Here is a 19,663-nt window from a genome sequence, read left to right on the forward strand (position 1 = left end):
ACAAACAATAAACAAACAAACAAAATGGGGAAAAAACGTTTCATTATATATTTACTTTTTCCACTTAATTTAACCACTGAAATATGGATATTTTCTTCAAAAATACAACATTTTGAGCAAAAAGCTTAAAAAATTGCGTTTTTGTAAAGGAATTTATGTTAGAGATCAGACTCAGAATGACTATCAAACATAAAGGCAGTTAAAATAAATCATTAAATCTTTTTAACTTTCGTTTTTGATAAATTCGGTTTGGCCATCTAGTGGATAAAAGCGGTATTGCACTTTCACTTTGAAATTCGTCCAGAAAGGCATATTTATTAGTTAAATATTAACTCATAATTGACGAGATAACTCGTCAATGGCGGTGAATGAGTTAACATCAGAAGCACTGTGCACAGGTGATTCAATGCTACACTCTCTCTCTCCTCACTTTACCAATCACACTCTAGCTCTCTCTCCCTCCCTCATTCCGCGTGTGCATGTGCATTAGAGAAAGCGTATCTTCACCTGTTTCTGAATTTAAACCACTTCAATAAGCTGTCATTTCTGAAGAAGTTTCAAATGTTAAAAATGTAAAGACCTCAAGTTTTAAATCAATTAACTGTTTGTCGTTCTTATGACTCAAGAAGTGCTAAAGCATGTAACAAGATGTTGGTTTACAAACTGTTATGTTTTATCATTCAGTCAGTCACTTTTGTGTACGTACTATTATAATGGCCATGCGCGTTTCCGACACGTGCTGTATGCAGAAAGACCACATACAACAAACAGGGCCAGCTTTCCAATCACAACAGAGTAGGCTCACAGAAAAGGGGGGTTTAGACAGACTGAATCTTTGGACTGCTTTATGTATCATTATTTAGATCAACATTATTCATAACATGTGGGAGGAATCAATCTGTTTGGATCAACATTATTCATAACATGTGGGAGGAGTCAATATGCCTTGATTATCATTATTCATAACATGTGGGAGGAGTCCATCTGTCCAGATCAACATTATTTACAACATGTGGGAGGAGTCAATATGCCTTGATTTTCATTATTCATAACATGTGGGAGGAGTCCATCTGTCCAGATCGACATTATTTACAACATGTGGGAGGAGTCAATCTGCTCGGATAAACATGATTCACAACATGTGGGAGGAGTCAATCTGCTCAGATAAACATTATTCACAACATGTGGGAGGAGTCAATCTGTTCAGATCAGCATTATTTACAACATGTGGGAGGAGTCAATCTGCTCGGATAAACATTATTCACAACATGTTGGAGGAGTCAATCTGTTCAGATCAACATTATTCATAACATGTTGGAGGAGTCAATCTGTTTAGATCAACATCATTCACAACATGTGGGAGGAGTCAATATGCTTCGATCTTCATTATTTACAACATGTGGGAGGAGTCAATCTGCCTTAGATCAGCATTATTCATAGCCTGACCTGTGGGAGGAGTCAATCTGTTCAGATTAACATTATTCACAACATGTGGGAGGAGTCCATCTGTTCAGATCAACATTATTTACAACATGTGGGAGGAGTCCATCTGTTCAGATCAACATTATTCACAACATGTGGGAGGAGTCAATCTGTTCAGATCAACATTATTCACAACATGTGGGAGGAGTCAATCTGTTCAGATCAACATTATTCACAACATGTGGGAGGAGTCCATCTGTTCGGATCAACATTATTCACAATATGTGGGAGGAGTCAATCTTCTCGGATCAACATTATTCATAACATGTGGGAGGAGCCAATCTACTTGGATCAACATTATTCACAACATGTGGGAGGAGTCAATCTGCTTGGATCAACATTATTCATAACATGTGGGAGGAGTCAATCTGTTCAGATCAACATTATTCACAACATGTGGGAGGAGTCAATATGCTTTGATTTTCATTATTTACAACATGTGGGAGGAGTCCATCTGCTTGGATCATCATTATTCACAACATGTGGGAAGGTTGAATCTGCTTGGATTAACATTACTCACAACATGTAGGAGGAGTTAATTTGTTCAGATCAACATTATTTACAACATCTGTGACCCCTCGTTCAGACAGCCAGCGACGTTATCGCTGTGTGTCGCTTGTCTCTTTCAATGAGGCGTTTCTAAATCTGCTTGTCATAAACAAATGAGTACCATCCACGCCAGTAACTGACGAGAGAAGGGTGACGTGAACTCCACTGCTTTGTTCTCATTGGTAGTCGCTCCCGAAAGTCGCTCGACATTTGCATAAAGTTAAACTTTTCTTAACTTTCTCGCGTCGCTGGACACGCCCATACGGTCGCCAACGGTCACTGTCGCTCGTGTCGCCGGAAGTCGCCAGGTTTCCATTGAAATGAATGAGATCGCGTCGCTCTGCTACTGCTTGTCATTGGCTGTCTGAATGGGGCGTAAGGAGTCAATATGCTTTGATTTTCATTAATTACAACATGTGGGAGGAGTCAATCTACTTGGATCAACATTATCCACAGCATGTGGCAGAAGAAATTTGCTCTGATTAACATTATTCATAACGTGGGAGGAGTCAATCTGCTTGGATCATCATTATTCACAACATGTGGGAAGGTTGAATCTGCTTGGATTAACATTACTCACAACATGTAGGAGGAGTTAATTTGTTCAGATCAACATTATTCACAACATGTGGGAGGAGTCAATATGCTTTGATTTTCATTATTTACAACATGTGGGAGGAGTCAATCTGCTTGGATCATCATTATTCACAACATGTGGGAAGGTTGAATCTGCTTGGATTAACATTACTCACAACATGTAGGAGGAGTTAATTTGTTCAGATCAACATTATTCACAACATGTGGGAGGAGTCAATATGCTTTGATTTTCATTATTTACAACATGTGGGAGGAGTCAATCTGCTTGGATCATCATTATTCACAACATGTGGGAAGGTTGAATCTGCTTGGATTAACATTACTCACAACATGTAGGAGGAGTTAATTTGTTCAGATCAACATTATTCACAACATCTGTGACCCCTCGTTCAGACAGCCAGCGACGTTATCGCTGTGTGTCGCTTGTCTCTTTCAATGAGGCGTTTCTAAATCTGCTTGTCATAAACAAATGAGTACCATCCACGCCAGTAACTGACGAGAGAAGGGTGACGTGAACTCCACTGCTTTGTTCTCATTGGTAGTCGCTCCCGAAAGTCGCTCGACATTTGCATAGTTAAACTTTTCTTAACTTTCTCGCGTCGCTGGACACGCCCATACGGTCGCCAACGGTCACTGTCGCTCGTGTCGCCGGAAGTCGCCAGGTTTCCATTGAAATGAATGAGATCGCGTCGCTCTGCTACTGCTTGTCGTTGGCTGTCTGAATGGGGCGTAAGGAGTCAATATGCTTTGATTTTCATTAATTACAACATGTGGGAGGAGTCAATCTACTTGGATCAACATTATCCAAAGCATGTGGCAGAAGTAAATTAGCTCTGATTAACATTATTCATAACGTGGGAGGAGTCAATCTGCTTGGATTAACATTATTTACAACATGTGGGAGGAGTCAATCTGTTCAGATCAACATTATCCACAACATGTGTGAGGACTCAATTTGCCCGGATTAACATTATTTACAACATGTGGGAGGAGTCAATTTGCTCGGATTAACATTATCCACAACATGTGGGAGGAATCAATGTGCCCGGATTAACATTATTTACAACATGTGAAAGGGGTGAATTTGCTCGGATTATCATTATATACAACATGTGGGAGGAGTCAATCTGTTCAGATCAACATTATTCACAACATGTGGGAGGAGTCAATCTGTTCAGATCAACATTATTCACAACATGTGGGAGGAGTCAATGTGCCCGGATTAACATTATTTACAACATGTGGGAGGAGTCAATGTGCCCGGATTAACATTATTTACAACATGTGGGAGGAGTCAATTTGCTCGGATTATCATTATATACAACATGTGGGAGGAGTCAATCTGTTCAGATCAACATTATTCACAACATGTGGGAGGAGTCAATCTGTTCAGATCAACATTATTCACAACATGTGGGAGGAGTCAATGTGCCCGGATTAACATTATTTACAACATGTGGGAGGAGTCAATTTGCTCGGATTATCATTATATACAACATGTGGGAGGAGTCAATCTGTTCAGATCAACATTATTCACAACATGTGGGAGGAGTCAATCTGCAGTCTGAAGTCAACCTCCATTTTTATATGCACACACAAAACATGGACCAATGTAATAAAAGAGCAGTAGTTGAATTAATCATGACTCACCTGAAACGGGTGTCATAGGGGTGGGTGGCAATCCATTCATGTTCAGCGCCCCCACCTGATGAATCTGGGTTGCAGGAAACGCCACGCTAGGCGCTAAGTATCCGCCATGAGAGGCGGCCATAATCGCAGCCTGCTGCTGCATTAACTAAAAGAGAGAGAGATTTTACTATATGATGTTTAGTTTTATAGTGTTTACTATAAAATGTTTTATATACTGCATGTTTAAAATTCATAACTTTCGAAATGTGCATCTTTGAAGGACTGGAATAAATTAGCTTTCTAGAAAGGTATCTGTAACTACAGTACACACACCAACTGACCACATCTTGACACGGACAGAGTGTGTAATCTATACATGTGGCTATAAAGACCACGCTAATCTATAAGATAAACCATTAGCATGCATTCTTGATGAGATTGCTTTCTTTAGACCAAGATGCTAGAGCAATTTAAGTTTATTAACACTACACTAAGACTACAATCAATATGAATATGGAAACATCCCCAGGAACAAAGCAACATGATACTGCCTGGTTTTCTAGACCTGGTACCATTGTAAAAGCATATTTTTTGTAATACCATGTAAAATTGAAACTTTTTTCCTCAAAATTGATGTGCAAGTAAAAGTTAAATACATTTTTCCAATTGTGCACACTTTTCTGTAAGGGCAAAGTCATCACACATTGTTTCTGCATTTCAGCACACCTTATAAAAACGTCCGAATGATTTCAATTTAAAATTGAAATCAATTGCTTGCTGTTGTCGTCACTGAACAAATTCTCCTCGCAAATAAACTCCTGTCAGGACCAACACAGAAAGACGAGGAAAAAGCGACTCTTGTAATAAACTCATTTACGGGGAGCGATGCATGTGCGTGTATTTGTATGTGCATCTGCGATTTTATTGAATGCTAATGCCTGCTGATCTCCCCAGGTGCTTTGAGGCAATCAGTACTCCATCATGGGCCAATTACTCGTGTAGTACCGCACAGCTCGATGCCAAACCCTCTTAAGATGGCCTTGAGACGCTCACGTGGAGAAAAGGAGGACAGCACGCGTGAATTTATGCCTGTTGTGATTGTGTGCTGACACGTGTTGAGAGGCTGATAGAAATGTTTGGGGTATGAAGAAATGATGTGTCCAAATAGTTACCGAAAAAGTCCTCCGTTTAGCCAAGTTGCTGCTACTGTATATTAGGCAATGTGGAGATCGAGATTTGTCAACTGGAGGAGATCCTGGTATCTAAAGTAGATTGCGGTGCAAATTTACAGCTTTCATTTCATCTGCTTTATATTTTCATGCATTTTGACACGCTGTGGTTTTTACGGTTGCATAGCAACAGCACAGCTTTGAATGCTGACTTAAAGACCAATTTCCAGTCGTGGATGGACAATAAAGTACAAAGAAACAAACAAACAATCGGAATGTACAGACCAAACTATCCATCTTGTTTTTATAAACTGTCCTCAAAACTCCGAAATAGCGTCCACTATATGGGGAACAAACATGATTGAGCCATTTTAGATATAAACCCCCATATATCGCAAAAAAGTTTTTACAATTGGGTAAGGTGGTTTTTTGATGTACACTCAAAATCAGTGTGCATTGTGGGTAAAAATTATAAGCAAATGTAGAGAATACAACACTACATACACTGTTGCACTTACGCAAAAATCATTTATTTGATATACACCTTATTTTCGATAAGTGATGTGACATATTAACTTTTTTGTGTTGTGGAAGCAGGCACAAAACATGATTAAAAACAGTTCTGGTAAATATGAAGAGTTTGGTTCCAAAACGTGATAAACACCATTTAAAAAAAATAGTTACTGCCAAAATCAGTATTATAAAACGGGCAGTTCTGGTTCTTCATTCTGATTGGTTGAAACGCGTTCTAAGCCGTGATAAAATACACCGGTAACCTCACGGTTCAGACCACATTACATAAGTATCACTGCGCCGCTGACTGCGTATTGATTTATGAAAATAAACACCACAGTCTTTAATCATATTTTTAATTTGTCTACAATTGCACTATTAATGGCGATATCCAGATGAATGTCAATAAATATTGTTGAGTCATCTCGTCGATAAAGAGAAAACGTTGTCTGAGGATTTTATAACTCAAGTTCACACGTCCGCTATTATCCACTGGGTGGCGATCTTACCCAACTTAAACACTGACGCATTCACTGAAAACACCGTGTAGTACTGTTCATGGCTCCGTCTGAATCTGATCTCTTACTAAAGTTCTTCACAAAAATGGAATTATCTCCGCTTTTAATAAAAAAATTTGAGAGGTGATAAGAGATCAAATGAAGGTAGGATGAAATGTTTTTTTGTTTGTTTTTGTTTCAAAGCGGATGGTCTGTTCTTTCATTTGATATTTTATGTTTATATAAAGAAGATAATTTTTTGGAAGACATTAAACTAAAACTGGGTGGCAACGTAAAAAAAAAACCGCTGACGGGGAAAGAGTTCAGCATGCTTCCAAGCATATTTGATCATCATCACTTCAACAGTTGCACGATATAAAAGTTTATGTATAAATTAGATGAATGGTGATTTATAAAATAAACACCACAGTCTTAAATCATATTTTCATTGTGTCTTTGCTGTGTCTGTGTTGGTTGGTAACTGCGCTCTGTTTCAGTCACACTTGATTCTGAGGAACTACTTTGTTTGGCGGAAGAGTAATATTTGTACTAATATAATTACAACTTTTTTGGGTTTTATTTTATAAAATCCCACTAACGTTATGCATATGAAGTAACCGTTTTATAAACGCAATAAACCCCTCGAAGCATTGGGTTACCAGTGCATTTTATAACAGCTAAGGAACAACGCCCCTTAGCTGTTATAAAATGCACTGGTAACCCACTGCTTCTCGGGGTTTATTGCTTTATTGTATCAGGGCCGGGTTTCCCAAAAGCATCGTAAGGCTAAGTTGATCGTAAAAACGATCGTACGAATCATCTTAAAATTACGGGCCGTTTCCCAAAAGTTCGTAACTTAAGGAGTGCTCTGGAGTAATCGTTCATACATAAGTGCATCGTAAGACAACACAGAGTTACAAGGTCACCTGCAGGACAACCAGCAAATTGCACTACTGCAATGACGAAAATGTAATGTTTTAAATATAATGTATATATATTTATTTATTTGGTTCTTTTTAGTTTATTTGTTTAAATTACTTTAATATAATATATTTAAAATTCAAACGAGAAATCAAATTTAAATTACAATTAAATTATAATTTTGGTAATAGGTGGTACTATTAAATTGATAAATGGTTCCTACCAATTGCTTCTATAATTAATCTACAGTAAAAAAAATAATTGTTTTGAAGTGAAATGGCATCTGATTAAGGAAACCAAATAAATATGTACGGTACAATGCAATAATCCCCAATAATAAACAAACATAGATAATAAAAAACTAATAATAATAATAATAATCTAAACTATTACATAAAATGCAGAAGGTATTTCGCAGTGGGACGAGTCCTAACTAAATACGGAAAATAATATTTCATTATGAACAATTTTAAAACATTTAAAAGGTCATTGATCAATAATAAAAAATATTAATGCACATCGGCTAAAGATCATTAGCCTAAACAAGCTTCTGCTACAAATTCGAGTCTATTGGTGACATTTCAGCACTTGACAAACGGATAGCGACTTGTAAGTAGCACTTAAAACTCAGCTGCGAGCGATCGTTTAACGCGCATCTTTGGGAAACGCACGTAAATGAACAATGAATGTTCGTTAAGTAGCTCGTAGGAAGCGCTCTTAAGAGCTAAGTTCAAATGTCATCGGGAAACCCGGCCCAGGTCAGTATTAAAAAGTAAATTCTTAATTTTACGCAAAATGCGATATTCACTGTTATTCTGTCATCTTTTCTCTCTTTTTTCCAAAACACAAAAAATGCCACTCCTCCTTCTCTGCAGAATTCAATAAATTTGCTTAACCTATCACAGCGCACCGTTCCACACATTGTAAACAATAATGGCGGCGCTTTGGCAACAGATTGGCGGCAAATTCTTCATATTTACTACACCCGCCATGTATAATCCAATGGGAGGATGAAATGAAAAAGAGGCCTGATATATGAAGATATATTCAATTATTTTATAGTGTTGCTCGGAGTTGACAGTACCTGTACATTGGGAAAGTCAGTTGAGTGTTTTTTATCTGAAAATAATTTGTATTTTTAACTTTGTCCATGCCTATGTTTAAAATGTCCCAACTGTTCCCTGGAATGAGTTTTTATAAACAGCATTTTTTTAAATGTAATGTTATAATGTTCGAGTTTCAGTCTTGACACATCAAACTTATTGCTTGTATTATGGTTAAAACAAATGTTTTGTAGAGATTTAGTGCGTTTGTATCAGCTATTATGGCAAACTCTGACTGCACAAATTTTGCCGATAGCAACTAATAAACATAAAAAATACAGTCAAAACGGCACATTCGTGTCCCTCACAATACAACTACCATTAGTTTTAGTGCCTCACTGGACGTCTTACACAAAGGAGCTCAAAGATGGCGGCGGTGCCCACATTTATGCAAAAAATAAGGTGGATAAATAATCAAACATTGTGGGTCTGCATCGATCAAAAAAGAGAAAATTATGCAATGAGATGAAGCATCTTTCATTTATAATGCATTTAACTTAATTATCAACAACAGCCAATATATAACATTCAAAAAGAACCTTATTGTGTGTAGCATGAATATGATAAAAAATAACATGTATGACACGCAAGATTTTCTTGAAATGGCCCAGTCGCTGCTGTGTTCTGTTTGTTTGCCTTCATCAAATAAAGTGAGAGGGATTAGACACGACTCACAAAACTCCCATCAAAGTTGTGTGCCGTGAACGAATCATAATTAACATGACAAATACTTCGGTCAGGTTAACATCCTGCGAATTATTTGCTTTCGATTATCTTCGGATTATCTAAAGGTGAGCGTGTTTGCAGAAGTCAGGCAGTTTGAATCCACCAGGGGGCACTGCTAACCACTGACAACATTTCCACCCCATCACACCCACTCAAAAACAGCATGTTTTTACATCCAAACTGAGCTCTATTCACATACTAAATACTCGCTTCTGTTCACCGCCTCTCATACTCATCACAAAAGCCTTTAAATGGAGGTGTGACACAGCAGAATTGCAGCACGGTGTAATGGGGTTGAAATAAAGTGGTACTGTTCTTTGTGTACTCTGAAAGCAAACAGTTTGAAATGGTTTCTCAAACACCCTTTATGTTTTGGTCTGGAAAGTTTCAGCTTCCTGCCCTTATTTGTCTTTATTTTCCGTGTCAAACCTTTAAGACGTGATGGAGACATGATTGCCAGTGTGTGCTGGAGGAGGGCATTATTGGGATACAGGGTTCCGTGCCCATCTTGTTTTTGGTCTTCTCTTTTCTTTAAAAAACAGGGTTACTTTACATGCTCTAAAATTCAATTTCAGTATATACTGTAGCTCTTTTACAATTTTGCATTATGTGAAATAATAAAGTTGTTTAATTGAACCATAATATTCATAATGCTATGCTGGTATGTGTATTAAAGGGGTCATAGCGTTAAAATCTGACCCCAGTGCTTCTATCAACCAAGAAAATACGAAGAAGAACAACCCAGTAACTTTGTTTTTGTAAACTGTTTCCTGCAAGCATGTTCAGATTTTGCCTGTTTTGTGATGTAGGTAGCGAGTTTTCCTGCTATATACAATTAATGGACAGGGCGCCGGCATACACAGGAATGAGTACCGCAAAAAAAATCTCACGGAGGAGTCTGATTCGTTAACAGACAATATGGATTTCCTACCCTATCTTACGGCACGTCGTGTTATAGTCACACATTTTTTTATTTTTTTATTTGTGTTATTAACATGATTTTCCACTGTTTTTCATGCCCCTGAAGCACAAATGTCTTTTTTGTGGCACACACACTGAAAAAAATTTATTTATTCAATTTACTCTATTTTGGTCGCAATCAATTTATTTAAGTTAAATTTAAACAAAACAAAAAAATATAAATACAAAACAAAAAACTTTTGTTTAAATTTAGCTTAAATTGATTGATTGTGACCACTTACCTTAAAAATTGAGTAAATTGAATGAATATTTTTTCCAGTGCAGCACACATTTCTATAAACAGTCTTTCTGTGTCATTTTATATATATTTTAGGGCCGGGACTCAATTAAAAAAATTAATCTAATTAATTAGAGGCTTTGTGATTAATTAATCGAAATTAATAAATATTTGACCTGAGAACATTTAGAAGTTATTTTTTCACATGGATTTTTAGTATACCATGAATAATGCCTGAATACATAAGCTTAAGCAACAAAATATTGTTTATTTTTGTTCAAAAAAGTCGTACTTGGAGTCGGGCTAATGTCCACGCTAGCTGCTATATGTTTTGCATTGAGATGATACTTGAGGCTCGATGTGCTGCGGGTGATATGTGAATTCCTTGTTGCATAGCTTACACACAACCATGCTCTTATTGACGCTTCCATCCATCAATGATTTTTATAAAATCATTTTCCATCCACGGGGCCAACCAAAGCGATCTCATCAGCTTCTTCGTTCATGTTCACTGTGGTTTGTTGTTGTGTAAAGTCATAAACTCTAGTTGGTGCTCCAGTATAATCGGTCCGCCGAAACTCATCCAATGAGAAATGTTCCGCGGTGCAAAAATAAGTGCGATTAAAATGCGTTAAAAATGTTTAACGCGTTTTTTTTTGTGTAATTAATTAATCTTAATTAACGCGTTAAAGTCCCGGCCCTAATATATTTTTTGCATTGTTTTTTCCTATTTTTAAATCATTGTCGCTTGGGGTTAAGGTTAGAATCGGGGTTTGCGTTAGGATGTATTTTTATGCATTGAATTCTACATGTTTTTTGTCCGCTTTTAAAACTATTCTCGCCTGGAGTTGGGGTTTGGGTTAGGATGTAGCAGAAAGTGATTCTAACCCCAACCCCAAGTGTAAAAAAATAGGACAAAACAATGAGAAAACAAAATAAAAAATGACACGATACAGCATAAAATCATGTTAATAGCACGAATACATTCAAAAAAATTAGTGACTATACTGTAACATTAACACGAATTTCCATGAGATTGGGTTGGGATTTCACGGAGTGGAAGTTGGAAGAGCAAGATCCAATGAATGCTGTAGATGCAACCTGTTTTTTAAAGGAGCATTTCACACGTAAAAACATTAATCTTTATTGAAAGTGTGTCATATTTATAGTGGAAATGTAACATACATTTAGAATTTGGTGCCTATTTGACCGAGAAAAGGGGTGTTTGTAGTCTCACCCCCTCAACAAAGATATTGCACTTCCTTCTTTCAATGATGCAAAATGATGATTTTTACATCATTGAAAGAAGGAAGTGCAACACTGAAATCTGTATTTCTCCTGTCTCAGCGGCAACTGAGAAAATTATATGCATGACCATTTAAAAACATGACTGGGGTTCTAACTATACAAAGCTTAATGCAAATGGGTGAAGTGGCCCTTTAAGCATTTTGATTTTACAATTCCTGGATGAAATCACTCGCCTCTGATCAAAGATGAGAGCGGATGTTAGGAGCTGATAAATATTGCTATGCTAAGTCGCATATTGGCTATAGTATACTGTACAAATTGTGGGTTGTAATCGTAATTGTACCAAATTTGTGCTAAATTATGGATTCAGTCAAAAACTCCTTCAACAAACAGCTTTGTAACCAGAAGCGTGAAACTTGATATAACCTAAAAATACTTAATATACTTATATACACTGAAAAAAATAATAAACTGGATATACAAAAAAAAAACAAAAAAAAAAAAACAATACAGTGCATCATTTTTGCATCCACTTTTTAAAGCAAGTTTTACATGGCATTTTAAGCAATTTAAGCAATTTTTACATTATTAAATTAAAATTATATGTAAAATTTTAAGTGAATGCAAAAATGATGCACTATATTTTTATGTAAATACAGCCTATTGTTTTTTTTTTTTTTTTTAATAGAATTTAGGCCTACTCATTTTATTTAGTTGAATTTACTAAGCCACAAAATAATTTTTACAGTGCACTTCATATATAACCTACTAAAAATACTTGATATAGCATACAAAACATACTTGATATACTTGATTTAGCCTACTAAAAATTCACACAAAATAACGCAGGAGTAAAAAATGTTTTATGTGTTTTGGTTATGCAATTGATATATCGTCATCTTTTGGTTTGGCATGCTATTGTAAAAGTCAGCTTTAGCTGTTATTAAAAATGTATTTTATTTATTGTTTACTTGCAGTCTCTTCGAAAGGCTTTACTTATTGTACTGTGGTAAAACCGCATCAGATGGCCGTGCTTCTTTGCTATGTAGATACTCAGATTTTTTTTTAAATGGTACATTTGATAGTTATGCAACAATGTAAGGTGTTTGTGACAAAAAATTAGCAATAATGCATCTGGAAACACTAAATATGTTTTTAAAAATACTGCGGTCTGTAGTGGAAGCTCCGCCCACTGACATCACAAGTTCACTGGTTTGAGACCAGGGGGCGTATTACAGAAAAGTCCTAACTTTAAAATCTTATCTTAACTGTTTGGTAACCATGGTAATTTCAGTTAGGACCTCATTTAAGACAAAAGCTATTACAGAATGATGTTCCTAAATGCATTATCTTATCTTAACTGAAGATAGGAAAGTGGTATTACAGAAGCATCCTAACTTGACAAAACATCCTAAAAACGGTCTTAACTTTAGGGTAACCTCACAGGTGTCCTAACTTAAAACTTTAATGAGAGCCAGCTGAAACAATCACATTATGATAGAGATGCGGGAGAATGACATTACATTTTTAACAAAGTGGAGGATGAAAAACATCAATGTTTGTTTTTGGATTACTCTTTGAATGTTTTTTTTACCTTCACACATTCACATAATCACAATGTTTCTCACTACTGGAGCGATCTTTCAATTTCTGTCATCCCTCATTATTAAAAAACAGTTATCTTATCCGTGAACACTTGATGGGATTATAGTGAATACAGTACACACTTGACTCAGCATCTATTTCTTGTCATGTCTCTATCAAATGTTGAAATGTACAGTAGTATCCTAGCACTTAGGAAGAATATTTTTTTTAATTTTTGTAAGTCACATTTGCTAAATGTTTAAATTGAATGGTAACTGCTAGATGATGTGCTAAAACACTAATACAAAAACACAGACTATGATTACTATGAATTTAATAAAATGTATTTTTCTGGCCCATTGAAATTAAAAGGACAATTCTTTTGTTTACTGTAGCAGCAGCTCACGCATTGCTGGTTGCTTGGTAACAGACCTGACAGTTGATAGCCGAACAGAATTAAGCGATTTGGGATTTCCTAACTAGAGATGAGATAAGATTTGGTGAAATAAGATGAGAATCCTAAATCAATTTAAGATTTGCTTCTGTAATATGAATTTGTGAAAAATCTTAACTTAACACATCATATCTTAAGTTAAGACCTAAGATAGAAAGTTTCTGTAATACGCCCCCAGCAAGATATTAGGGCTGATTCTAAATCAAGAACGGGGCAAGGAGAAAGCACAGGACAGGTTCAAGATTGAGTTTTAGCACCGGAGCCAGTCCTGGTGGAAAATGGGTATTTGGGGAACCAAAAATGGTGCATTGCTTTGAATTTTTATGCCCTTTTATTTTTAAGATGGTACCTTATAATGAAAAGTAATTTGACTTGTATGTTTATACAGTGCTTTTAAAATACTCTCTTAAATTTTATTACACCAATAAAACTTGCACAGATACAAAATCTGAGTCTCATATAAAATGATGCTGACGGATGCATGGAATTGAGACAGCCTGTGTTAATACCCAATGTTTTTATTTTCTGCATGGAGATTTTTCTACAGTATAGGAGACCACTTACCCTGGATGTACTGTATTACAAACGAGTGTCCTCAATTCATTTTGAAAACAGAGTTGTTACAGAAGAGTTTTTACTCTCAGTATTCTGTAAATCTTCTTTCGGCCCATCAGCTGAGTCAGAGTTTTATAAGTCTTCTGAAACGTCAGCCAAAGAACCCAGATTGAGGACTGTGTGAAAATCGCCCTGAAAATATCTCATGCTATTATACAAATGCTGTTGGCAGGACGTATAATCCCTGCATCCTGTGCATGGATAACTCAGTTCTGTGCTGCAGTTTCAGAGTATGACCAAAAAGAAAACCGTCCTCAATTTTAGCTGGTGTGTGTGTGTGTACTGTACAGTATATGTGTGCGTGTGTGTGTGAGAGAGAGAGTATGCTTATTTTGATACCCTAGGGCGGGATTTCACAATGTAGGGCAATGTTTGAAGTGCTACTCATTCCAATTTAAATAATCCACATGCAATTTAAATCAGTTCGCTGCAAAGTGGGTCTGCAAACCATTTTGTAGTCTTAACCTGCAGAGAAAAGTGTGTTTGTGTTATGCATGTGGTTTAGAGTGGACGTATGCAGTTTGCAGAATAGAGTTTAGGCCAGAAAAATACTCAGTCAGTCAGTGGCTTTGGGCAGGGCTTTGTTTGTGTGACATCACATTAACAAAAGAATCAAAACAGCATGTCTACTGAGACTGCTTTGGTTTTATGGAGATTACAAAAGAAGGAGAGGATTTTTTTTCATTGTTGGGATGTTGTGTTCACACACTGCCAACACACATTTATGTCCAAACACCTGGATTTTGCATGAACGGTCTTAATAGTTTTGTCCTGTTACATTTCAGGGGTGTAACAATAAATTGTGCGATTTGCTTGCTATGCTTCTAAATGAATTATGGTGAAATGCTGTTACATCCAAAAAGCCAGAGGTTGCTCTCATGCAGAAACTCAATATGCACCGCAGCTCCAGGAAATGGGTTTTGGCTAGAGGGGATAAAGCTATGGCAAAGATCTGGGGTTTAGGTTTGGGGATAGGATTAGGATGAAAACAATGGTTCTGGGTAGATAGGACAGAGCTACGGCCTAAATACCGTGAAATGTTGAGTTCAGTGTTAGATTTGGGGGTAGGATTAGGATGAAAACAGTGGTGAGATTTTACGAGATTTTGTCTGTAGCTGTATGCCTTCTAGCCACAACCCAGAAAATGCCTATAAACATATTTATATCGCTGTTCTTCACACCTTTTCGGGTATTTTCATGATAATAAAGAATATATACAGTATAATGAAAATGTTTGACAAATGTGCTTTTTCAAATGCATGTTATAAATGACTCAAACTCGCAGTGATTTTGGATTGATAAGGACTTCCTACAAATCAAACAGCCATAGTAAACGAAAGAACTGTGCATTATATCACCTTTGGGATTCAGAATAGATATCTGAAAGGTATTATTAGTGTGTGTCGCGATTTATCATCTCCTTTTTTAGTGTGTATGATTAACTCTTTCCCCACCATTGACAAGTTAACTTGTCAATTAAGAGAAAACACTTCCCTTTTTCCGGCAATCCGTATTTCCGCTATTATCCACCATACCTTATCTTACCCAACTTTTAAAACTGGGAAGTATCTCTTTATGGCAAACCGTTAAAACTTTTGTATGTTTTGAGGATCGCTCTGAATCTGCCCTCTACCAAAAGTCCTTTACAAAAATGAAATTATTTCAGCTTTTTGCTCTTTTTTTTTTTTAAGAAACCTACCCATATTTGAAAGGTGATAAAAATGAAGACAGAATGAATTTTTTTTGTTTGAAATCAGAGGGTCTGTTCTTTCATTTGATATAGTTTATGTTTATATATTTAAATAAGAACATTTTTTTGGTGATAATCATAAAAATTGCTGGCGCTGGCTGGCAATTCTTTTTTAAAACACTGGCGAGCAAAGAGTTAAGGTTGTGTGCATGCATCCATGTGTCTGTATACAGTACAGGTAAGGTTGTATTTAGAAACACAGAACAGGTGTATGATGGGATACCTGGAGGTTTTCCTTCTGTTGATTTTTATGTTTAGATGTCACAAAAGGAATCCCACACAGATAATGCGGTATGTTCACACGAAAACCCTCAAAAAATTGGATTATATATTGCATCCAGCTAACATGTTTGTGGTTCTGGCGCAGGATCATATGGATTATAAAATCAAAGCTGTAGTTTTGAAATGTCACGCACACACGCACGTCAGCACAGTGTAATTAAAACTAAAGGCCTGCAGGGATTTTTCTATATATAGAGAACGATGCTCATCCTGCCACGTGACACAAGATTCTTACACTTCCCACTTCTATGAGACTCCATGAGCTGAAAACTATTCAAATACTGACAGTTCACGTATCTAAAGCACCAGCTTCTTCTCACTATCAGATCACAGCGTTTATCTGTATCTAATGCCGTTATCGGTTCAAATGAGATGCTTATGAATATGCACAGAAATCCATGTGCTTTGAATACATTATTTATCTGAAAAAAAGGAAATGCGGAAAAATGCATTTGGCTTTTCTAAGTACACTGAGTATGAAGAACTAGGCCAGGGAGATTAAGTCCATATCAACATACACTCTAAAAATGTAGGGTTATTTTCAACCCAGCGTTGGAGTTGTTTTAACCCATTGTTGGGTTAAATATAAACATTTGCTGGGTACAATTAACCCCAACGGTTGCGCTCTTCCCTTTCTGACCCTGTGCTAGGTTGAAAATAACCCAGAGTTTATATGTCTTATTTATTTATGTTAAATTTATTTATTAACATTTTTTTTTTTGCTTAGTAACAGCTTACTTGGTGGATTTGATTTAAATGAGAACATTTATAGTTAAATTAAATTATTAAATATGTAATAATTTTGGTGTAAAATAAATAAATAAATAAATAAATAAATAAATAAATAAATAAATAAATAAATAAATAAATAAATAAATATATATATATATAGATATATATAGATATATATATAGATATATATATAGATACATATAGATATAGATATAGATATATAGATGCACCAATATATCAGCAAATAATTAGTATTGGTCAATAAAAGCAATTTTTAAGACTGATGTGAAGGGAGGTTTGGCAGCCGATCTGTAGTTAACATTGTCTACATTATATAGTACGGCCATTCCCAAACTGTGGTCCGCGGACCACTAGTGGTCCGTGAGGGTACTGCAGGTGGTCCATGAAAAGGCAAAATAAGAACATGTATATTTTAATATACAAACTCGTTCATATTTTGGGCGAACGTGTACTTCTGCCTAATAAACGTTACTGTGAACTCATTCATTCTGGTGCCTGTGAACGGCACGCTCTCTCAGTTTAACGTCGTTCAATAGGGTGCCAGATTTGTATATTCTTCCAGGCAAAAACCCGACTAAAACACACTGTAAACAGGCCTTAATGTGTAGCGGAAAAAACACCCAATCTGGCAACACCGCCACCACTCGGTGTTCACCAGTCACGCTGCATGCGTCAACACAACAACACAGACGCTGCTGAGGTTCCTGCCGCGCAACTCAAATAGTTTAACATTAAATAACATCATATTTGTCCTGAATCGTTAACGATTAACACAGGCTGCTAACGCATATTCCGGATCTTGAAATAGACTTTGACTAAGCTCCCGCTATTTAACGTGCACGTGTGGTGTGCAATACCTGCGAGTTGTCATACACGCACTGCCTCGCAGCGCTTCTTGCCCGGGGTGCGACCCCCACCCAGCTAGCCTTTCAAGGTATGTGTAAGCAAATACAAAAATTAAAAGACAGTCAATGCTAATGTAAACCCTGGTTGGATAAGGATTTAAAGTAGGACATGAAGATGAAATCTGACGCATTTAGCTTCAGTGTTAAAACTGATCAAATAATTGCTGTCTGTGGTGGTTCTATATGGGCTATAATGGCAATCATTTAAAAAAAATAATATGGGAAAAATAACTATAAATTAGTTCATTTTTGGAACTGTGACCTAGTTTAACATTTTCAAATATGAACTATGAACTGAACTAGTTCATTTTAAAATTTGTGAACTGTGAACTAAACTAGTTCATGTAGAAAGTGAACTTTCCCAACACTAAGAATATGTATATAAATAATTATAATATAAGGTTAAGAAACCTGTTGTACTGATGTGATGACCAGTTATAGTTTTAGTGCTAGTAAGACTATTTAGATGTGCAGATTAATTCAGGACTTTGTGTGGACATATTTTATAATAAGTATTATGAGGTTGTCCGCGAAAATTCTTGATTACAAATAGTGGTCCACACTAGAGGTCTTCTCGGGTCCAAAGAAATGTACCCGACCCGAAATGACCCGAATCACTTCATACCCGAACCCGACGTGCATAAATAAAAATTTTTTAAAGAAAGACCCGACCCGAGACAAACCCGAGAAAATTAGACCCGAGTCCGTCCCGAACTAGTGAATTTTTTTTTTAACCCGACTGGAACCGAATGTAAACAGCACTGACGTGTGTGTATTCTGCAGACCCACACGCAGCAGTCAGACAGAAAGAAACTCCGGTGGCCTTGCAACCAATTTGGCGAGCTGCTCCATTCGTTTTACTTTGTTATCTGACGACGACACCAACGTAACCGCTAAAATGTACATTTATAATTGACTGACATGTATGTCTCAACCAAAATGAACCTTCCGACAACCACACAATGTCGCAAGCGCTCATGGCAAACAGATGAGAGGTTTGAAAAGGACATTGTTGCACACAGGCTAGAGAGTTCGGGTCTTCTCGGGTCCGTTAAGAAAAAATACATTCATTTTTAAATTACCCGAGACCCGATGCCGCTATTATTGTACCCGACCCGTGTCCGAGGCACATGTGAAACTTTTAGACCCGAACCCGATCGGGTCTCGGGTCGGACCTCGGGTTTTCGGATCTAAGTGGACCCGTGAAGACCTCTAGTCCACACACACAAAAAGTTTGAAAACCCCTGATATAGTATACATTTTACACCGAAATCCCATACAGCAAAAAATAAATTTCTCTGGCCAAATTTTTTTTTAAATATATGCTAAATGCATTTTGTAGAAAGTAATGATCAATTAAATATATTTTTTTAATATTTGGGAATACATTTAGTTTTAACCTTTATATCAACAAACATTTCAAAATGTATAAGGACAAGCAAATACATTTCTAATTTTACATTCCATATGGAAAAAGTGTATTAAAAGTGTAAATATTATAAATATATGCTAAATACAAGTTAATTTTATAAAGTATATTTTTGAAGTTGAAAATATAATTAATTTTAACCTTTTACAGGTTTGTAAGATAAACATAAGATAAGTTTATTAACAAAAAATATGTTTTTCTTCCAATGCAATGTGAATAAATTTCCATGGATTGAAATATATAGAGGGCTAAATATATT

At 36.3% G+C, this 19,663-nt stretch overlaps 1 protein-coding gene across 2 annotated transcripts in view; it reads right to left on the minus strand.

Moving 5' to 3' along the window:
- Positions 1-19,663, minus strand: part of LOC135744330 (CUGBP Elav-like family member 5) — a 241,801-nt gene that overhangs the window by 30,885 nt on the left and 191,253 nt on the right. For both annotated transcript variants that reach the window (XR_010530725.2, XM_065262359.2), the window contains exon 7: positions 4,279-4,423. Coding sequence is in view for 1 of the 2 variants with exons in the window: in XM_065262359.2 (XP_065118431.1) it covers positions 4,279-4,423 (145 nt within the window). In the remaining variant the exon portion in view is untranslated. The remainder of the gene's footprint in view (positions 1-4,278; positions 4,424-19,663) is intronic.

The sequence above is a fragment of the Paramisgurnus dabryanus genome, chromosome 6, assembly GCF_030506205.2.
Source record: "Paramisgurnus dabryanus chromosome 6, PD_genome_1.1, whole genome shotgun sequence".
Taxonomy (NCBI): domain Eukaryota; kingdom Metazoa; phylum Chordata; class Actinopteri; order Cypriniformes; family Cobitidae; genus Paramisgurnus; species Paramisgurnus dabryanus.